Source organism: Macaca mulatta, chromosome 14, assembly GCF_049350105.2.
Source record: "Macaca mulatta isolate MMU2019108-1 chromosome 14, T2T-MMU8v2.0, whole genome shotgun sequence".
Taxonomy (NCBI): domain Eukaryota; kingdom Metazoa; phylum Chordata; class Mammalia; order Primates; family Cercopithecidae; genus Macaca; species Macaca mulatta.
Genome location: NC_133419.1, coordinates 1,407,585 through 1,429,767, shown reverse-complemented (window position 1 = coordinate 1,429,767; position 22,183 = coordinate 1,407,585). Strand labels below are relative to the sequence as shown.

Genomic DNA, 22,183 nt, shown 5'->3' with positions numbered 1-22,183 from the left:
TTTTAAAAAACCTGTTATCTTCTAGCGTCAGACAGAGTGACTTTACTTTTTGCGGATCTCAAGAGCTGGATTCTGTCAGGTTCTGTGTTTATCCTGCTGTAATTTTACAGGCCAGGTGGCTTCCACAAGGCTTTGGCACGTGGCACCTTTGTGTTATTGTAAAGACAGTGCTAACCTCATGGTCCCAGGCCACACTTTGGGCTCCAGGGCTCCCCACTGTGGCCTCCCTTTGCCTCTGCCAGGAAGGCCTTCATCCCAGGAGAGCCATCGTGGAAATGGCTGGAAGACAATACATCCTCTCAGCCACTTTCTGTTGGTCAGGGAGTCACAGAGCCACCTGGATCTGGGGGTGGGAGTGGGTAGGAGTGGACAAACCGCCTCTAGACGGAGGAGGGCTCCAGGAGGCCCTGGTCCTCCTGCCTCCTTCAGGAGGCCCTGGCTGGCCACCCCAGAGACCCAGGCTTTTTCTCTCTCCCCCTAACTTCTGGGCAGGGCTCGGCCCTCGTCCCGTGCTACCTTCCTCTTCCTGCCGTTTAGTTTTCCTACCAGGGCATACGGCCCGGCGCCACTGTGGGCCATGGGGTTGTGCAGGTGGGGCGGGTGCCGTCTCCAGGTGCCACCGAGGGCCGCTGAGGCAGAGCCAACACTGGATGGCCTGCGCTTCCATTGCTGAGCTTTCGTGGCGCCCACTCAGGTGAGTGTCGGCCTGTGCAGGCCATGGCCCGGCATGTTCTATGGCTTCACCCAAGCTTTCAGCTTGGTGCAGTCCAGTATCACTGTGACAGGGCTTCAGTGTGGCCCGGGAGATGCCTCTAGGGAGAGACTGCTCAGGCAGCCCCTCGTTTAGGAGGAGCTCCTGAGCCCTAGTTGCCGGTCTGTGGGGTTGTCTGTGCTCAGTGCTGGCCTGGACTGTGCTGGGAGGTATGGGGGGCACACGCCAGAACCCACCGAGCCACTGCCTGGGACTTACCTAGCAGCAGCCTGGTCCTAGCAAAAAAGAAAGGCAGAGATCGTGTAAAACAGGCTGTGAGCAGATAAGCTGCTCCTGTGCGGTTGTGTCCACAGTGTTTTAAGAAGCCGCTGTTTGTGGGCTTTTGTCGTTTCTCGTGTTTGGTGAGGCTTCTCTGCGGAGGCACTGCACGCCCTTTCACCGGACGTGTCTCTGCACTGACTGGTCTCATCAGCCCTGGGCGGGTTCCTTGGCTGCTCAGCAAGACAGACCCTGTAGGGCTTCCCAAGTGCCATTCTCTGACTCAGCGAACGGGAACTCAGCATGGGCTCAGTGGTTCCCAACAGAGAGGGAAGGCGCATGGGAGGTGAGGTTTACTGGGTCCAGTTTCCGGCCCCACAGGGTGGGGCAGAGAGGATCCTTCCCTGTCACTGCAGCTCCCTCTGGGTTGGTGCTTTTATAACAGCGGGCAGCGCCGGCTGATGGAGTCCAGGAGTGGTGCTGAGAGTGGGACTGACCCGTGCCTGCCTCTGGCTCTGCAGGGCCTGGCCTCAGGTTGTGCTCAGCAGCCACTCATCTGCCCAGGACCCATTGAACCCTGCTGGTGTCCTGTGTGCCTTGTGCTGGGGGGACCTTTGGAAGAAGGACACGTCCCTGCTCCCCTGGGACTTGGTGTTATGTGTCCATTGTAGAGACACAAAATACAGGAAAAAAAAAAAATCAAAAGCAAAACCTCCTACCTCCCAGAGACAGTCTGCACTCGACATTAAAACCGGCCTCACTCCGTCGTGGGACCCTTGCTCCCCAGGGCCAGTTGTCCGCTGCTCCCCTGCCGGTGGGAATGGGGATGTTCCCAGGCTGTGTGATGCTTCCTGAGCCCCTGCAAAGAGATCGTGGGGTCAGTGCTGGTGTTTCCACAGGTCGGTGCCCACCACTCGTGTTGGTCTTTTCTGAAGAAGATCTTTGCCACGTTGACAGGCGGAGAGTGGTGCCAGGGTTTAGCCTGTGTTTCCTGTGGGAGGGCTGGTGTGGCTGATGCTTCTGTGCACAGTGGGCCATGCCATCATCTGCTTGGTCTTTGCCTACTTTGTCTTGAACTGGTCCAGTTTTCTTACGACTGACTGGCATGGGTTCTCTTTAAGGGTATTAATCTTGAGTGTTAAGATTTTAGAGCTTGTTCTTGAAGAGACGGGTAAAAGCCCAGGCAGAAATGATGGGAAGTGCTGGAGCCTGCGGCAGTGTCTCCGCAACTGCCCTGGGCTGCAGAAGGGCAGAGGACAGGTACGCTGGGCGTCAGACCAGAGGGCCAGGGAGACCTGGGGCCCAGGGAGCAGCCTGGGAGGGCAAGTGCCAGGAAACCTTGGGCACCTGGTGGCCCTAGGCCTGCTCCTGCCCTTGGCTGGTGCCTGAGGGGTGCTCTTCTTTTCACCAGCCCTTTTTTTTTTTTTTTTTTTGAGACGGAGTCTCACTGTGTCGCCCAGGCTGGAGTGCAGTGGCATGATTGATCTCAGCTCACTGCAACCTCTGCCTCCCGGGTTCAAGCATTTCTCCTGCCTCAGCCTCCCCGGTAGCTGGGATTACAGGCACCTGCCACCACAACCGGCTTTTTTTTTTTTTTTTTTTGTATTTTTAGTAGGGATGGGATTTCACCATGTTGGTCAGTCTGGTCTTTTTTTTTTTTTTGAGACGGAGTCTCACTCTGTCACCCAGGCTGGAGTGCAGTGGCCGGATCTCAGCTCACTGCAAGCTCTGTCTCCCAGGTTTATGCCATTCTCCTGCCTCAGCCTCCCGAGTAGCTGGGACTACAGGCGCCCGCCACCTCGCCCGGCTGGTTTTTTTTTTGTATTTTTAGTAGAGACGGGGTTTCACGGTGTTAGCCAGGATGGTCTCCATCTCCTGACCTCGTGATCCGCTCGTCTCGGCCTCCCAAAGTGCTGGGATTACAGGCTTGAGCCACCGCGCCCCGCAGTCTGGTCTTGAACTCCTGACCTTGTGATCCACCTGCCTTGACCTCCCAAAGTGCTGGAATTATAGGTGTGAGCCACTCTGCCTGGCCTATCCCTTACTTTCTTTTACAACCTCCCACCTGCCCCCTTTCCAAGTGGCTGGAGCTGTGCACTGGTTAGTTCCTCCGTCAGGAAGAAATCCAGGCCACACTGGCACCCGACACCACTGACCTGTTTGGGGCCTCGGTGTGGCCTGGTGCAGGTTGGGACCATGTTTGGTCACTGAGGCGCCGCAGAGCATGGAGAGGGCAGTGGGCACAGGGCCACGCAGAGGGCTTAGGGCCACGTTTCTCACCATCTCTCAAGAAATACTAGTCCTCCTAGACAACCAGGTGAATTCGGGAAGCCCCAGGTGAAGACTGAGGCCCTCTTGGAAGCTCAGTGGACAGCAGTAGTTATGGGCTCTGAGCAAGGGAACCGTGGTTGACTCTGTGGCCTGTAGTTTCCACTCCCTGGCCGCTGCCATCCACTGTTGCCACCCGATTCCTACTCCTGTCGCCTGCCCTCAGCCTGTTCTTAGCTGTCGGAGGGGATGGTGGAACGTGAAGCCGCAGATGGTCCACAGGCACCACCCCTAATGCTGACGGGGATGCAGGCCTGGTGTCTGCTCGGCTGTGCTCCAGAAGTGATTTGACTTCCCCGCGTGGGGTGTCGGGTGTTATGCCCTCAGAGATACTCTTTTCATGCCATGGGGCCTCTGGGATGTGCGGCCTGAGACTGCCTGGGGCTGGGGGTGACTGTGTGGCGGGTGCGCAGTTGAGGCTTGCTGCTTCCTCGAGAGCAGAGTGGGCACCTTCATTTCCCAAAGGTGGCCATCTCTCTCTTCGTGACAGCAGCATTTTCTGCTGAATGATTTCCCGTGTCCTCCTTGCTTTCTTAAATTTGTAACAAATGCTTCTGCTTTGGTGCGGGCTTCATCGTCTCCACAGACCCACACGTACCCCTGCTGTACCTGGCGTGCCGAGGGCAGGGAGCAGGCGCTGGGTAGGTCTGACCACCCAGGGTGGCCTCTGCCTGGCCAGCTGGCTGCCTCCTGGACATCTGGACACAGAGCTCCCTGAGATGAGCTCTGCATTGGGATGCACAGAAGGGATTTGCTTCCTCTTGTACTTGGGGTCTTGGGAATGCTTTTTTTTCCTCCTGAGACAGGGTCTTGCTCTGTCATCCAGGCTGGAGTGCAGTGGCATAATCACATCTCACTGTAACCTCCGCCTGCCTCCCGGGTTCAAACGATTCCCGTGCCTCAGCCTCCCAAGTAGCTCGGATTATAGACACGTGCCACCAGGCCAGTGTAATTTTTTTTTTTTTTGAGATGGAGTTTTGTTCTTGTCACCCAGGCTGGAGTGCAGAGGCACGATCTCGGCTCAGTGCAGTATCTGCCTCCCGAATTCAAGCAATTCTCCTACCTCAGCCTTCCTAGTAGCTGGGATTACAGGCCACGCCACGCCACACCTAACTAATTTTTGTATTTTTAGTGGAGATGGGATTTCGCCACGTTGGCCAGGCTGGTTTCGAGCTCCTGACCTCAGGTGATCCGCCCGCCTCGGCCTCCCAAAGTGCTGGGATTAAAGGCGTGAGCCACCCGTGCCCGGCCAAATTTTCCTATTTTTAGTAGAGATGGGGTTTCACTGTGTTGGCCAGGCTGGTCTCGAACTCCTGGCCTCAAGCAGTTTGCCCACCTCTGGCTCCCACAGTGCTGGGATCACAGGTGTGAGCCGCTGTGCCCTGCCTTGGGAGTGCTTTTTGGCGCTCACTCCTGCACTGTCAGCGTGGAGACCCAGGGCTTTTCTGGAGGTGGCTGCTGTCAGGAGGTTTAGAAACCCTTTGTCATTAAAACCTTTATCTTCAAGGACATTCTGTTGTTCCTGCTGGGAAGGCCTCCTACCTTTTTGGCTGAAGAAGTGCTGGGCCAAGCTGAATTGTGTGAGGGTTCCTGGGTATTTATAATTCATGTGAAAATAAAGCGCGTTTTCTGTGACCCCGTGCTGCTCCGGCCCTCCTCCGAGGCAGACCGCAGGCGGCTCTGTGCTGACGACGCAGGATCCTGTGGCCACAGCTGTCCTCAGACACGGCTTCTTGGCGGGCGTGGTGGTATCAGGGGCGCGCTCCTTGCCCGGCTGTCTTCCCTCCTCTGCTGCCTTCTCCTTGTTGGACACACAGGTTCCTTTTTTTTTTTTTTTTTTTTTTGAGACGGAGTCTCGCTCTGTCACCCAGGCTGGAGTGCAGTGGCCGGATCTCAGCTCACTGCAAGCTCCGCCTCCCGGGTTCACGCCATTCTCCTGCCTCAGCCTCCCGAGTAGCTGGGACTACAGGTGCCCGCCACCTTGCCCGGCTAGTTTTTTGTATTTTTAGTAGAGACGGGGTTTCACCGTGTCAGCCAGGATGGTCTCGATCTCCTGACCTCGTGATCCGCCTGTCTCGGCCTCCCAAAGTGCTGGGATTACAGGCTTGAGCCACCGCGCCCGGCCAGGACACACAGGTTCTAAGTAGCAGCATTTGTGGTTTGTCGACTCCTGAGCTGTGCAGTGTCCCCAGGAGTGCAGCAGGTCCCAGGGTTCACTACCAGAGTGTCCTGGCTCCTGAGCTGCCCTGGTGGTGGAATGGGGACTTGGGGCCTGGGTGCCCCCCAAAACCTTTGTGGAGCTCGTATCCCACTCCCACGAGGGTCTGGACAGGCCTGGGTCCGGGGACTCGCTGTGCTGTGCAGTGGCTGTCCGCGAGTGCCCTCCGTGAAGGTGGGGCGGGAGGCCTGTTCCGTCCAGGCCCACGGTGCAGCATGGACTTGAAGGGCATCAGTCTGTACTATGCTGGGGCCCGCGGCCACCTTCCTTGCCCTTCCCCAGCAGGCTGGGGATCACCTCAAGTGATCCACCCGCCTCAGCCTCCCCAGAGTGCCGGGATGATAGGCGTGAGCCACCGTGCCTGGGCAGGTCATTTCATTTCTAATCAAAATAACGAAATGGTACCCGGTGGCTCACGCCTGTAATCCCTGCAGTTTGGGAGGCTGAAGTGGGTGGATCCACCTGAGGTCAGGAGTTTAAGACCGGCCTGGCCAACATGATGAAACCCCGTCTCTACTGAAATTACAAAAAATTAGCCAGGCATGGTGGCGCGTGCTTGTAATCCTAGCTATTCGGAAGACTGAGGAAGGAGAATCACTTGAACCAAGGAGACGGAAGTTGGAGTGAGCCAGGATGTGCCACTGCACTCCAGCCTGGGTGACAAGAGCGAGACTCCATCGCAAAAAAGATAAAAATAAAAATAGATAAATAAAATGTCCCCTAAAATGACATGTGGAGGGCTCTAGGGTGAGGGTGGAGCCCTTTCAGATGAGGACCTTTTGCGTGGGTGGGTCCCATTACAGAGCCTGAGTTTACGGTGGTGGCGCGTGGAGGAGCCTGCTGCTCGGGAAGGCCACGCTCTGCCGCCCTCACACCTTGCCATCCATGCCGCGGTGCTCCATCCAGAAGCCTGTGAGGGTTTTGCTGGATTCCCTGAGCAAGCCCGCGGTTCGCTGGGCTGAGGCCCAGGCTCTCATAGCCACAGGCACCTGGTGGTGGAGGGGATGTGTGTCCTTATCTTTGACTCCTGCTCCACCACAGCCACCCGAGAGGACCCACATGTCATCCTCCTATACACAAGGCACTTTGGTGGACCCCCATTGCCTGTGGGGTGAAGTCCTCTGTCTCTCTCCAGCCCCACCCTGTGTGGCCCACCTGCGCTTCAGCCCCGCTGGCCCTCCACTGTCCGCATTTCCGCCGAGACACCTGGCCTGTGCGCACGGGTGTCCTTTTTGTGGCTGTTGTCAGGTCTCTGAGCCTCCTTCCTGCCACCTGTTATGGGCACAGGGCTGTGACCTGCCGACTCCCGACTGTCTTCCTGACCCCGTGCAGGCTTCTCTGGCTGTGGTCTCTCAGGCACTTGAACTCCAGCCTCCCTTGTGTCCCAAGCCTCAGGTCAGGCACAGGTGGGGGCAGGTGGAGCTTTCTAGTCACCGTCTGGAAGATGCTTGTCCTTCCTCTTCTTCGTCCCTTCCTGCGGCTCCTCGACAGTGCTTGGTGAGAATGCAGGACTGCCCCACAGCCCGGGGCCCCGGAACGTGTTGGAGAGTGAAGTTCGACCCCTGCTCTGGGCTAACACCGGGGAAGGACTTGGGGCCTGGGACGGTGGGCCTTTGTCCCAGCAGCTCAGCTTGGCCGTACTCACAAGCCAGCTTGAAGATCTCAAAGCCAGACTCACGCATTTCACCTGACGGGAAGAATAGGGAACCCACCCCTGACAGGCTGTGCCTCTTTACACACTGATGGAACATTGACCAAAACCTCCGCTCATCTCGGTGAACTGAAGTCCTCCGGAGCATGCTCTTGACCCAAGCGGAGTTAAACTAGAAATCAGCAAAGTGATACTCCTAGTATTTAGAAATTAGGAAGCACACTTCCAAGTAACCAGTGGGACAAAGAAGAATTTGTAATGGAAATTAGAACGTACTTTTTAGCTGAAAGATAACAAAAATATGCCATGCCGAGACCTGCAGGGTGCACGCCAGCCAGGAGCGGCTCACAGCCCGCAGGCATCCGTCACTCTGGGAGCAGTAGCTGAGCCCAGAGACGGTGGATGGAGGGAAATGAGGCTGGAGCGGAAGTTGACAAAGTGGAAAGTCAGTCTTCCACAGAGATACTCATCGAGGCCAGAGTTGGATTCTTTGAAAACAGGAGTACAGTGGGAAATCTGGCAAGAGTGATCCAGACAAGAAAAAAGAGATGGCACAGATAGCCAGTCTTTTCCATAGGTCACGGTGGCCAACCAGATATCCATATTTAAAAAAACCTTGGCCTGTACCTCACACCCTACAAAGAAGAGTTGAGCCTAGTAGAATGTAGGTCTTAAGTGTAGAAGGTCCTGGAACTGCTGTCCAGCACGGCCTCCAGCCATGTAGCCAGGCAGCGCTGGAGATGTGCTGAATGTAAAATACACTAGACTGAGAAAAATACAGCGGCACTTTGCATTTTCTGTATTGATTGTAAGTCGAAAATATTTTACATCCATTGGGTTAAATAAATAAAATTAATCTTGGCTGTTTCTTTTACTTTTCAGTGGGGCCATTAGAACATTTAAAATTATATCCATGGCCCAGATTATGGCTTATGTTATATTACTCCTAAACAACACTGTTAGAGAAGATGCTATTCTTGACCCATGGGTTAAGAAAAGTTTTTTACACAGGACTAGAAAGTACTCTTCATAAAGGAAAAGATAGATAATTTGGTTTACATTAAAATTAAGCATCAGAGATACTCCTCAAAAACTGAAAAGGCTGGCCAGGGATCGTGGCTCACACCTGTAATCCCTGCACTTTGGGAGGCCGAGCCTGGAGGACTGCTTGAGCCCAGGAGTTCAGGACCAGGCTGGGCAACATAGTGAGACCTCGTAAATAAATAAAAATAAATTAGCTGGGTGTGGTGGCATCCACTGCTCAGGGGGACTGAGGTGGGAGGATCCCTTGAGCGTAGGAGGTTGGGGCTGCAGCGAGCCATGATCTCACCACTGCACTCCAGCCTGGGCCACAGAGCAGGACTCTGTCTCAGAAAAAAAAAGCAACTTTTGCAGGGGAATTTACCGTACCTAGAACTTACCGGAACTTAGATCCAGACTTCCCCACGGGCTCCAACAAAGAACAAGAAACAGCTCGTCGCGTAGAAGACGGGCAGAGGCTTGAACAGATGCCTCATGAAGAAGGACGTGCAAATGGCCCCAAGCCATGGGAAAGAGCCCTTGGCGTCTACCTTGGGGTAAGCCCGGGAAAACCCCGAACCTTAGATGCACCGCACGTGATGGCAGATGTCTACTGAACACCGTGCCAGCCAGGCGGGCGTCAGGTCCCTGCTAACCCTTTCCACCTGGTGTGCTCGCTGCTGGGTCAACTCCCATCTTGCTTGCGCTTTTGATCTTCCCATGCTTTGTTTGAATTTCTTCTTTTTATTTTTTAATCATCCTTCTTTCAAATTGCCTTGGAAGTTAGGTACTTTCCTTTATTTTATTTTTTGTAGAAACAGGGTCTCACTGTGTTGTTCAGGATGGTCTCAGACCCCTGGCCTCAAGCCATCCGCCCACCTTCACCTTCAGAGTGCTGGGATCACACTGTGAGCCACCGTGCCCATCCCTCCTTTCGTGGTGTTCTTACAGCACGCCCTAAACTTCCAGGGTCTGATGCTGATTAATGGCTTTATCCGCCTCCCCGAAGTACCCAAGATACTAGACCGCTTCTGTGCACTTCCCCTCTCGAGTTGTAAGCACTTGGTGTGCTTTAAATTCTGTACACTTTAGACCCCCCACATGCTGCTGTCTTGTACGTTGGTATTTGTTTAGGTTGGCTGGTTTTGTGCTCCATCTCTTGGGCTGTACCCTCTCCTTCCTCCTCCGTCCTTCTGGTTTTGTCCTTGCGTCTGTGACCAGTTTTCCTCCGCTTATGCTGCAGCCTTGAGCTTTCTTGGATTTTCTTTCAGGTGACTCTGCTGGGGGTGCCCTCTCAGTCTCTGTCTGAAAATGCCTTCAGTTGTCCTTCATTCTTGGCAGAGCTTTTCACTGTGTGTCGTTTTCTTGGTTGACTTTCTTTCAGCCCACTTTCGACATGAGGCTGCCAACCTCCAGCTTCTGGCGTTGCCGTGGAGAAGCGGCTGTCAGGTACACTGCTGCTCCCTTGGGCGTGTCTGCCACCTCCTGGCCCCGGCTGCTTCTGACGTTTACATTTTTAAATTTTTACATAATTTCAAAGTTAGAAGTTGCCAAAGTAGTGTAAATAATTCCTGCATATCTTCTCCCAGATTGGCCAGTGTCAGCATTTTTGCCGTATCTGCCTTATCATTTTCTCTCTCAGTACATGCACACGGGTCTTTTCCTCAGCAGTTTGAGAGTGACTTGCATCTTTATCCCAGCATAGAATAGAATGCATTTCAGCAGGGAAACACTTGGGTGCACCCACACAGAAAGAGATGGTGAAGGGGTCAGACTCTGCCCTGTTCAGGATAAACTTTGAAACCGGCTCAGAAGTCACTGTGTGTGAGACGCAGGGGAGACCCAGAGGCACAGTGTGAGCGAGAGTGATAGCAGATCAGGCTTGCTGCGTATTGGGAGGGGGGCTTTGGTGGAAATTGCCAGCACAGAGCAGGGCCATGAGGATGGAGGGAGCCCGGGGGTGGCCAGCCCGATGGCCAGTGTCTCAGTGGCATCTCCCTGGGCTGCAGCCTGAGAGGGGCAGGGCAGCAAGCATGGCTGCCCTCTGGAAGCCCCACTCTCATTATTGACATGCAGGTTCACAGTCTAGTTCCTGACATCGTGGAGACCAAGCCCTTCCCTGGGGACGGGAGGAGAGACTGGGAGCAGAGGGAACAGAACATGATCCTGAGAAGCTGGGGATCTGACCCCGGGCCAGCAGAGTGAGCTGCAGAAACAGTGGGCAGGCCCCACATGGCCACCTTACAGCCTGGATTTCTTTCCGAAATAGTTTTTTTTTGTTCGTTTGTTTTTTGTTTAGGGACGGGGTATCACTCTGTTGCCCAGACGGGAGTGCAGTAGTGCAGTCACCGCTCACTGCTGCCTTGACTGCCTGGGTTTAACAGATCCTCCCACCTCAGCCTCTGGAATAGCTGGGACCACAGGTGCGCACCACTGTGCCCCACGAATTTTGAAAAAAAATTTTTTGTAGAGGCAGAGTCTTGCCATCTTGCCTAGGCTGGTCATAAACTGAAGACTTTTAAGACGGTCTTCGTTAATGAAAATTAGCAAGACTCTGTTTTTCATTTCTCCACTGATTCAGTAGTATTTAGTTTTTCGTTGTTTAAAAGGAACATTAAATCGCTTTTGCTTCTCCTTTGCAATCATAGTTCTTGATTTCGTATTACTGAATGGTTGCATTAAAATCCCTTTTGACTAATTATGAGGTTGGAAACTCTAAAGTCTGTTGAGCAGACAGCTTGTGTCAAGTGAGGCAGCTGGTGATTTCTGGACACTCTTGATTCCATCTGAGCCTCCTTTTCCAGCACAGCCTTATCCTGAACACCTGATTTCGGGGTAACTTCTTATAAAGCCCACTGTGTGTTATTGTGGACACGTTCCTCCTGGTGTCCCCCGTGTGGTGACAACCAGAATGCCTTCGGGTTTCCAGCACTCGCCGCCCTCGCTGGTGTAAAGCTTACCGCTCTGTTCCATGTCCTGCGTCTCTGATCAGCACCACAGTCTGTGTTTCCTGTGCTTCTGCTGGGGTGGCCAGAGGCTGCCCAGAAATGACCCAGATTCACACCCCAGCCTCCTGCTCCCCTGTAGCATGCTGGGTTTCTGTCCTCCGCAGCGTTTGCCGGAAACATACGTGGTTCCTTTCCGTCCTGTCCTTCATTCCTTCACTTGCTGGCCTTCCCTGGGAGGCAAGGGCAGTGAGTTCTTGGGTTTGGTGCCCCGGGGCAGTCCTGGGGCAGGTGTCCAGTGGACGGATATGTGCTGGGTGGGTGTGGAGGACCCTGCAGAGCACGCATCGGAGCCCCTCTGCTATACTCGCTCACCCCCAAAGGGAGTCTGCTGCGTGCCGGCCCCGTGCTGCTGAGAACTGGGTGCACATGGCCCCACTTGGTCCCCATTGCATCTCTGCCCCAGAATGGAGGTGCAGAGAGGTCAGGTGTGTGCCTGGTGCCGTAGGGCAGTGGTTCCCCAGGTGGGGTGTGGGCACCAGCAAGGGCAGTGGTAAAAGAAAAACCTAATGTAAAGGACTTTAATTGAACAACCTGCGATTCTTGGATTGACAGCCCCTTGAGCCAGAGTAGACTCATAGACTCCAGAGCAGCCCTGTGGTGGGAGAAGATTTATGGACAGGAAGAGGAAAGCGACCTACGGAAAACGGAAGAAAGGCACAGAAACAGCCGATTGGTTACAGCTCACCATTTGCCTTATTTGAACACAGCTCGAACAGTTAGCTACACGTGATTGGCCAAAACTTGGTGATTGGCACAAGTATAGGCTATGATCTGTTTACACCTCCACTTGTCATGGTTCGTGATGCACAAAGAAACCTTTAGGTGGAACTTAAAATATATAAGGAGGCAGCTGTAGGTGAAACTAGATTTATCAGCGGGTTGCTTGGCTTGGGACCTTGTTAGAAATGCACGTCTTGGGCTCTACCCGGAACTATTGCTGCAGAGACAAAGGGGGGCCTGGCTGGCTGGCTGTGCCGACGAGCCCTAGGCAGGCAGCTCCAGGGCCATGGGGGCCCAGCTCCCCCCAGGCTTGTCTGGCCCGGAGCTCCTGCTCCCCCTGCTGTCGCACACGTGAAGCTGTTCCCGCGCGCAGGCCAGTCTCACAGGGGTCGCCACGGAGCGTGTGCACCACTTTCCCCGTCCCTTGATTCCTCATTGGGCATTGAGGTTTTCCCGTGTCTTGGCTGTTGTACCTGGCAGTTCTGCAGAGTAACTGCTGCGGACACACAGTATGACGGGATGGAGAAGCCATTGCGTTTCACCCTTTCGTGGCCCTTCCTTTCCCCTCCTGAGTGAGCTCTTGGAGGTGAGCCGTGGAGGGCAGCGTCCCTCTACATCCTGTCTGGCGTTGTCGAATACAGCCAGGTGGACTCCAACGGGGGGAATGGGCGGGGTGGGGGGGTGTCTGTCAGAGCAGGCAGCATCTTCCTACTGTCCCCAGCCCCTTGTTTCTCAGCCTCTTCCGTTCTCTGTGGAGGTTACGTGGCCAGTTAGAGTGACCTCTGGCTGCGACACCAGGCAGAGTCACAGCGGGCACAGTGCTGGCACAGATGCTGGCGTGATGGGCCCTGGAGCTCTGACTGTCCCCCTGCTCACTGCCACACCCTGCAGGGCGCTTACTGTGACCCTGTTATGTAGGTGGCAAAATGGAGGGACAAAGTGGTAGGATCTTGCCTGAGGTGCTGAGAGGTGGGAGTTGCGTCTGGCCCAGCCGTGCTCGACCCTTCCAGGGTGCTCTGGCCGGTAACGGAGGGAATTGACAAGCCTCACTCTGGGGAGGGAGGTGGTGGAGATGGCGGCCAGGTGTCCCTGGGCAGTTGTGGCAGGGCATTGTCTCTGGAGAGATGGCAGGCGTTGGGGGCGCCTCTCAGAGGCAGATACGGTACCTATGTCAGACATCTCTGGACACAGTGAACTGGAGGTGAAGTGTCTGGTATGCCTGACACTTCACCTCCGTGTACCTGGGGGAGCCAGAGGTGGGGGAAGCGTGTGCCTGAGGGAACCAGAGGCGGGGGTAGTGGTGACAAGAGGAAGAGCTGGTGCGAGAGAAGGAGCTGGAAGGAGCTGTGGTGGATGGCTGCAGGGGAGGCCATGATCAGCCTCCACAGGTGCCTGCCCCTGTGTTACAGGTTTGGGAATTGAGGACGTGGCCAGCTGAGGGTGGCCTCAGCCAGAGCTGTTTGTGGCATGGCGGAGGGTGGTGGAGAAGGAGAGGCAGGGGGTTGAACACCCATAAGGTGAGGGGGTGGAGCCAGCACATTCGGGTAGTATGTGCCCATTGTGGCTCCGGAGGGTGGGAGAGCACTGCTGGCTGAGGAGGTGGCACATGGGTGAGTGCCCACCAGGGGAAGTGGGGCTGGGCAGCCTGGCGCCCGGGCACTGTCTGCCTTTTGCATCCTATCAGTGAGGCTGGGGTCGTGCTGGAACGGGCCACAGAGGCTGGGCACCGGCCCAACTGTCCTGGCGGGGCTTGTCCTGGCTCTGTGTTTTATTTTTGGTTTATGTAATGTTTTTTTTCATTGTTGAAAAAGAGACTATAAAAGTAAAGTCACATGCTTCACCTTACAGTGGTGAAAAGTAGCACGGAGGCCTCCATCCCTCCCTACAGGGGCCTGTGTGCTGAACCTGGAATGCCTGTCTTCATTTCTTTGTCTGAAACAGAAATGGGCTTCTCCTCTGTTCTGGATCCTGCCTCACGGCACCACCTGCAGGCCCTGCATTTGAACGCAGCCCTGCTGTGAACAGGACTGGACTCCGATTTCTCTGCTTTCTGTCTGTGAGTGGCAGTCCAGTCCACCCCACCGTGCAGTGCTCGAGCAGCAGGGCCCGCACTGGCCCGTCTCTCCTGTGCTTGTGTCTGAGCAGGGACACCCATCCACCTCCGGCCTGATAGGTTTCACCACTGTCTAATTGTCCCCTTCCCCCACAGGGCGGGTGCCAGTCTTTCCCTGCCCCCGCTCCATGGGTGGTGTGTGGTTTCGCATGCATCGGGCTGCTCTGGTCGTTGGTGAGGCCTATTTCGTGTCCTCGTTACCAGCTGTCTACTGTGATTGGCTCACCGTGGCCTCAGGATGCCGTGCTTCCGATTCATGTGGCCACCGCTGAGCAGTGGGTGTTTTGGGTACTGCCCTAGGAGTGATAGGAGAGGGGTGACAGTCAGACCTAGAGAGACCTAGAAAGCAGCCAGTACTTGGCATCTTCTGTTTGCACAGCTAGAAGATTCAACTTCTCCGTGGCCACTCGGAGCAGAGCTTGCCACAGAAGTGCCTTTTTTCTTGTCACCTTGGTTCTGTTAATTCTGAAAATGATTGCTCAGATGGTGTGTCCAGAAGCAGTCGAGTCACTGTTGGCATGGTCACTCCTTTTGGGCCGCTGGGAGGTGACTTTGCTGGTTTTGCCATGCTCAGGAGCATCCAGGAGTGTCCAGGGGCTGGTGTTGGATTCCCCAGGGAGGGCCATAGTCTTCCACCTGCTCAGGACACACTGGAGGTCAGCATTCCTGTTTTATAGGTGGGAAAATGCAGAGAGGTGATGTCACTGGCCAGGGCCCGCAGCTGGGAATTGAGCCCAGGCCGTCTGGTTGATAAGTGGCAGCCCCCTCTGCAGCAAAGCCCCTCGTGCCTCTGTGAAGGCTGTGCCTCTGAGGAAGGTCCAGGCCGATCCCATTCTCTGCTCCCAGGAGTGCCCCTGAGGCCTGTAGTTCCTGGAGAGCCAAGGAGTGCAGGTGTGGAGAATGGGGGCCAAGACCAGGGCGCCAAGGACCCTGCCAGGGCTGATGGACAGAGAGGGGCCTTCTCTAGGACTTGGGGACTGGATGGGCCACTGCAATGGGAATGCAGTGCCGCGGAGGCCAAGCCAGTCTCCACCAGAGGGCGCTGCTGGCCACTCGGAGGGAGCCGGGCGCTGGGCCCAGCCTGCAGGGTCCTGGCTGTGAGCACAGACAGAACCAGAGTGGAACCCTGACCACGTGAGTGTGACTCCACTCTGGAACCCCGACCACGTGAGTGTGACTCCCTCTGTAAGGTCTCTCGTGCTGCTGTGGGGTCGAGCCGGTGAGCACCGGGGAGTGCACCAGATGCCTGGGACAGAACAGGAATGGGGTGCCAGTGCTGCACAGCACACATGTGTGCACATGTGCCTGAGGAGCTGGACATGCATGGCCGTCCCTTTATCAGGCATGTGGTGCAGCCGCGGCGGGAGAGCTTGTGTGCTCACCTGAGTGGGCGCCGGCTGGCATCAGCGCCTTCACCCCTGACGGTGAGAAAAGGTATTGTCTTAATCGAACCCCTCTGTCCTGTTTACTTTAACCTCCCTGCCGCAGTGCTGGAGTCTCGTGTGAGGCCTTCTGACACCTGTTAGGTCAAGGGCCCGGGATTGGTTCCCCTACTGAGCTCCAAGCCCAGGAGGCCGGTAGTACCCGTGCCTGGTTCCATGCCCAGCTCATGATGGGGGCCGGTGTTTGAGTACCTTTTCTGAAGGGGGCACCGGGAGGAGGTCTGTGTTTGCCCCAGGGTCGACCCTGGGGTAAGTGTTCACTTGTCGAGGTCTCTCTGAAGGTAGTGCCCTGCTCAAGGACTGCCGTCCACCGCTGCCCCCACTCTTACAGTGCGTGGGGACCTGGAACCGGTCACTGCTGAGATTGCGGCTCCCGGCGGCTCTCCCTGTCGGGGTGGGACTCTCTGAACCTCACGAGCTCGTTCCACGGTTATTGCCAGCAGACGCATGGCTGAGCTTGCATGCAGGCGTGGACTTGGGCCAGCGCACTCTGTGCTGTGGCTCAGAGCTCCTGCTTGGCGGGACTCCTTGTGAGCCCACTGTGTGAAGAGAGAAGCAGTGTGGGTGTTGCTCAGCAGCTGTGGGTGGGGGCTTCTGGGAAGGACAAGGACGTGGCCTGCGGCGATGTAAGTCTCCGCGTCATGGTGCACTTGCTGTTCCCTGGGTGCTCCCGTCCCACTAGCACGCTGAAGAGCGGAGAGACAGGGTTCTGACTGACGAGCACCAGTGAGCCTCTGTGTTGGCCCTGCTTCCCGACCCCACTTGGATAAGCTCCCGGGGAGTTTCAGAGAGGCAGAAACCCACAGGAGCAGAGAGTGCAGAGGAGACAGGAGCAGACACATTTTGGAAGTTGGAAAGCTGAGGCTCAGGTGGAATGAACGCAAACTCAGGAAACCTGAAATCTGACCAGCAGGGGAAGTGTTTTCACGGAGAAGCTGTGGTGGAGTCTGGGAGCCCCTTGGATGGCGAAGCTGAAGACAGCAGAGGTGGCCTGGAGGCTGGAGGTGTATTTAGAAGCAGCTGGACACCCCTTCATGTCTGATCTGAGTCTGGAGGATTAGTCCGAGCATGTGGTATCATAGCACTGTCCACTGAGACCCAGGCGCAGTGGAGGGCGTCATCCTGCACACGAAGCCTTGACAGCTTTCCGCATCCACTGTGGATGTCCCCTTCTGCCACCCCCCACACTGGGTCCTCAGGACCCCAGCAGGTAAGGTCCACCCTCCAGGCAGAGAATGGGAGTCTCCCCAGCCAAGAGAAAAAACCCTCAGGCACTGCGAGTGGGGAGGATGGGCTGCCCCGTGTCCCTTCGTGTTCTGAAATGTCAGTGTGTTCCCTGATGTGGCCTCTGCATTCAATGATGTGGATGCTGGGTGAGTCCCTTCAATCTGGTAAGTCGTTTCCTGTGATGCTGGAAAGGTGTTGAATACAGCCAGACTCCCCCAGCGTAGCCCCCCTCCGTGCACCTGGAGCCGTCAGCGAGCTCTGCAGTGCCTCCTGCCACGTGTGATGTGAGGGCTGGGGTCACCAGATAGACCAAAGCAGATGAAAAAGCAGGAAGCCAGCCCAAACCACAGAGTAAAGCAGAGCGTTCGTGAGTCTCCTCAGAGTTGTAAAGACCAAGTAGCAAGAGCAGACGTGTACAGAAAGGAGCGTCCGGCGCACAGCAAAGAGTGCCTGAGAGGAGGATCAGACAGCCAGTGAGGCGTGGGAGATGGTGCTGGGCGCCGTTCCCAGCAGGCAGACCGCGCGGGGCAGGGTATCAGGCGCAGACATCAGGAGCGCAAAGGTACGAAACCGAGCATCAGGCAGGGGTCGCTATAGCTTGGTAGGAGTTCCAGGAAGAGCAGGAAATAGAAGGGAGGAAATCGTCAAAGGAATGCCACATTTTTCCAGAAATGAATTCACAGGTGAAATTGGCTCACACAGTGTCCAATGCAGTGAATGAAAAGGCGACATCAGAAGATGCTAGGGATAAAGAGCGTATGTTTAAAACTTCCAGAGAGAAAAACAAAGCAAAACAAAACCCCTTCGTCTGTTTGTGCTGCTGAAACGATACCTGAGACTGAGTGGTCTACAGAGAACTGAGGTTTATTGCTTACAGTTTGGAGGTTTGGAATTCCGAGATTGAGGGTCACATGTTTGCCCAAAGCCTTTGTGTAGTGTCACCTCGTGGGGAGAGGTGGAAGGGCCGGAGGTGGAACTCAGAGCCCCAAGCCCTTTCAGAATCACATTAATCCATTCGGAGGGCAGAGCCTCCCCCATTCCTAATCACCGCCCACCAGGCCCCACCTCCAGCCCCACCCCTAATCACCGCCCACCAGGCCCCACCTCCAGCCCCACCCCTAATCACCGCCCACCAGGCCCCACCTCCAGCCCCACCCTAATCACCGCCCACCAGGCCCCACCTCCAGCGCCACCCTAAGCACCGCCCACCAGGCCCCACCTCCAGCCCCACCCCTAAGCACCACCCACCAGGCCCCACCTCCAGCGCCACCCTAAGCACCGCCCACCAGGCCCCACCTCCAGCTCCACCCCTAAGCACCGCCCGCCAGGCCCCACCTCCAGCCCCACCCCTAAGCACCGCCCACCAGGCCCCACCTCCAGCCCCACCCCTAAGCACCGCCCACCAGGCCCCACCTCCAGCCCCACCCCAATCACCGCCCACCTCCAGCCCCACCCCAATCACTGCCCACCAGGCCCCACCTCCAGCCGTACCCCAAGCACCGCCCACCAGGCCCCACCTCCAGCCCTTTAGGCCCCAATCACCGCCCACCAGGCCCCACCTCCAGCCCCACCCCTAATCACCGCCCACCAGGCCCCACCTCCAGCCCCACCCTAAGCACCGCCCACCAGGCCCCACCTCCAGCCCTACCCCAATAACCGCCCACCAGGCCTCACCTCCAGCCCCACCCCTAAGCACCGCCCACCAGGCCCCACCTCCAGCCCCACCCCTAAGCACCGCCCACCAGGCCCCACCTCCTAGCGCTGCAGCACTGGGTGTTCCGTTTCCGGCACATGCTTTTTGGGGACACTTTCAGAGCCTAGCACCAGGTCATCTACAGTGTACTGAGAACCAGAATATGAATTCCAACCTGGAAACTAGAAGACGGTCTTCAAAACGTGTTCAGAAAAGGATTTCCAGAGTAGACCTCGGCATCAGTACATCAATTCTGTGAGAATAGAATGAGAATATTTTCTCATGTGTGAATTCTGAAAAAATTACTTCCCAAGCACCGCCTTCAGGAAGTTCTGAGGAGGTCGAGTGTGAGGAGAGAGGAAGGGTCTAAGGATGTGGAGAGAGTGGGCAACGGGCGTCAGGACCACCGTGTGTGGCTGTGCCGGCAGTGGGGAGTCAGAGATGAGATTTTGCCACTTGTCGTCAGGAACGGCTTGGAGCCTCCCGGGGAGGCCCAGGGCTCTTCCCCAGCAGTGTGTCACTGGGGGGCCACCTCTGCCACCCGTCTTGCCTCAGGCCCATCTTGGGTCTTCCACATTCTGAACAGGCTGCACCTGGCTTCAGTGTGAACAACCGGAGTGACAGCGCCTTACCCGAGACTGGTGGAGGGGTGCCTGCTGCCGGCAGTCCTGAGACACACGTGTTGGTGGTGCCCGCCCACGCTTCTCATTCTCCCTGTTGGACCTGCAGTGTCTACTTGTTAAAGACATTTTGAGGGAAAACCAGTTTACTTCTTAAAACGGAGGTAAATTCAACCCAAGCCCTGTGTTCCATCCTGAAGAAAGTTCTACTGATGGAGTGAGTTGTCCTGACTGTGGTACCAGCCACCTAGGAGCCCACCTGATGGGGTGGCCACAGCCCCCCAGCCTGTCTCCACAGCTCTCGCCTTGTTTGTGCCTCAGCAGCTTCTGCTTGCATTGGAGAAGCTGGGCATTTTCTTTGTAGGCCTTTTCACTCTTCCCGAAATTAAAATAGTTTTTTTTTTTTTTTTTTTGAGATGGAGTCTCGCTCTGTCACCCAGGCTGGAGTGCAGTGGCGCGATCTTGGCTCACCGCAAGCTCCGCCTCCCGGGTTCACGCCATTCTCCTGCCTCAGCCTCCCAAGTTCCTGGGGCTACAGGCGCCCGCCACCTCGCCCGGCTAGTTTTTTGTATTTTTTAGTAGAGACGGGGTTTCACCGGATTAGCCAGGATGGTCTCGATCTCCTGACCTCGTGATCCGCCCGTCTCGGCCTCCCGAAGTGCTGGGATTACAGGCTTGAGCACCCGCGCCCGGCTTAAAATAGTTTTTTTTTTTCTTCTGATTGTGGTGATGATGTATTTTGACATGGAAAATTCCAACAATTCATAGAAATATAAAGAAAGTAAAATACACAGGCTTACCCCTAAAGCTCTGGAGGTATGTACCTTCCAGCTGTCACCAGGCAAGCCTGGCTCTGGCCACCCGAGTGCCCTCACAGCCCTGGCTCTGACTTCCCAGGTCCCCTGCAGCCCTGGCGCTGACCTCCGGGTCCCCTGTAGCCCTGGCGCTGACCTCCTGGGTCCCTGCCTGCTGGGCTCTTCTCCCTCTTTGATGACTGCATAGCCGGACTTGCTAAAGAGGCCCTGTGAGTGTGTTAGGCAGTTTCCAGCATTTTCTTTCATGAGCAATGCTTCTTTCAGGTTTATTATTCGTAGTCACTCAGAGTTTGAATACTTGAGATAAATTCCCATTTTACATTCTCAACGTTCTGAGGAGCTTCTCAGCCAGGGGTGCCTAGCACTGGCTGTCATTGGAGGGTCTTGTCTTCAGTTGCTTCTAAATTAGGGAAGTTGATCTTCTTGTAGTTTTGACCATTTGTAGTAATTGTCTGCCTGTGGATGGTGTTCTCTTTGCCCCTTTTTTGGGGAGGGGATGATGGTCATTTTGTTCTTACTGGTTTGCGGACATTCGTATTTGTATATGAGGAGCTTATTCACTCAAACGCTTTCAGGTTCCACCTGCTAGCACTGCCCCTGTTCTCAGCCCCTAGGACAGAGCAGAAAATCACTGCTGTGCTCCCACTCCTGCTCCCGTTGGACTGATAGGACCCAGCAAGACACAGAGCAGATGGCATTGCTGGTTGAGGTGGAGGCTGGGGTCTCCTAGGTGACATTGGACAAAGGCTGGCAGGAACGACGTTGGGGGTGGGAGGAACAGTCTGCAGGCTCCTGGGGCTGAGGACTCCGGGGCAAGGCTGGCCTGAGGGGGCATGTGCCTGACCCTGAGAGGGAGAGGCAGGCCCTGGTGACTTGGTTTGAGGAGGGTTCTCTGACTGAGGCCCGAGGCTGGATCAGGGCTGGCTGGGTGGCCAGTGCAGAGGCTGCGTGGAACTCTCTGTGCATGAGGGACTGGGCTGCCAGGCCACCTTGCCCTGCGGGGGGGACAGCTGTTGCACCCCTCTGTTCCCAAGGGTGCCCTGTGCTGTGTCTCCTCCCTGCACAGCCTCAGCCATGGACCCCCACTTGAGGAATCTGAAGTATGGGCGGTGGCACCTCCCACTCTAGTTTTCCCTCTTGCCTTGTGCCTGTCACCCTTGGAATGTGGGGTACTCCCACATATGACGCATTTTCTCCAGTTTCAAAGACGAAAACAGCATTTCCAATTAGAGGGGAATGTGCCCCTGCAGGAGCAGCCCACCTGCCCGCCTGGTGCCTTTTTCCCCTGGGAGTGGGCTTCCAGGTCTTCAGTTGCCTTCCTCCCAGCCTTCTGGAGGCCACCCTATTACCCCCTTTACCAGACACCTCCGGCCAGAGCCCTGCCCCAGGCGCACCCCACACCCAGCGTCCACAGCAGGACAGGGAGGATGGTGTTTGTTTGAACTATCACCTCGGGGGTCTGTGCAGTGACGTTTGACCACACCCTTTGCAGTGTAGCCGATATGTGCCCAGGAAGCTGCCCTGCCCACCCAGAACTGCCTGCGCGCATATCAGGAGTGCCCGTTCTCCCGCAGGCCTATGGTGGGTGGCTTTGCTGCGTTCTGTGAAGGGGAGGGCAGGGCATCAGTCACCTCCGTGCATCTCTCGGGGTTGTGTCTGTCTTTGGAGACCCCCCACAGTTCCAGAGTGCAGGGGCACATTTCCATTTCTTTCTGGCATTTTTCTAAGGAAAAGCTGTTTCTCGACTGATCTCAGTATTTTTTGGGGAAAAAAATACTGACAAAAACATTGATTTCCAGTTTTTCTGTTTGAGCCCCTGCAGGCCAGATGGCCATGGCAGGACCTGGGGTCTGACCCGTGACCGAGAGGGTCCCCACAGCCAGGGGTCCTCAGGGGTCGGCGAGTGGGCACTTCGGGCTGACTTCTCACCAGCTCCAGGGGTGGGGGTTGTGCTCTCACAGGCCACTGCTCCTCCCTTGTGGGGCTCCCAGCTTCCTTCCTGTGGGACTCAGGGACTCAGCCTGGACTAAATTTTGCAGCCAAGGTTTTTATACCAGCCAGAGAAGGGTGGGGTGGCCTGGCAGGGCTCCACCACCCTGTTCTTAGGCAGCCTGGGCACTAGCTGCCTGTGCTCAGCGCCTGCTGGGCTTGGTAAAGCTGGGGGTGGGGAGAGTGCAGAGTGACAGAGAGGCCGAGTCTCACCTGTCCCCTGGCTTTTCTGTGCCTGTGAGCTCCTGCGGGGTCATGAGCGCTCTTGTTTGTTTTAACCACCAGTCCACGCCCCTCCGCCTTGCCGTGAGCAGGTGAGTGTGGGGGCTCCTCCGCTTTTTTCAGTGGCATGATAGATGGGGGCCCTTA

General features: G+C 56.0%; 1 protein-coding gene across 3 annotated transcripts in view; it reads left to right on the top strand.

Moving 5' to 3' along the window:
• The window catches only part of MOB2 (MOB kinase activator 2), a 72,099-nt gene that overhangs the window by 10,169 nt on the left and 39,747 nt on the right, over positions 1–22,183 (top strand). Inside the window, exon 1 of one of the 3 annotated variants that reach the window (XM_077961660.1) lies at positions 8,668–8,744. The exons of the other annotated variants lie outside the window; for them this stretch is intronic. Coding sequence (XP_077817786.1) covers positions 8,683–8,744 — 62 coding nt within the window. The 5' untranslated portion in view covers positions 8,668–8,682. Of the gene's footprint in view, positions 1–8,667; positions 8,745–22,183 lie in introns of those variants that run through there. 3 annotated transcript variants of the gene reach the window in all.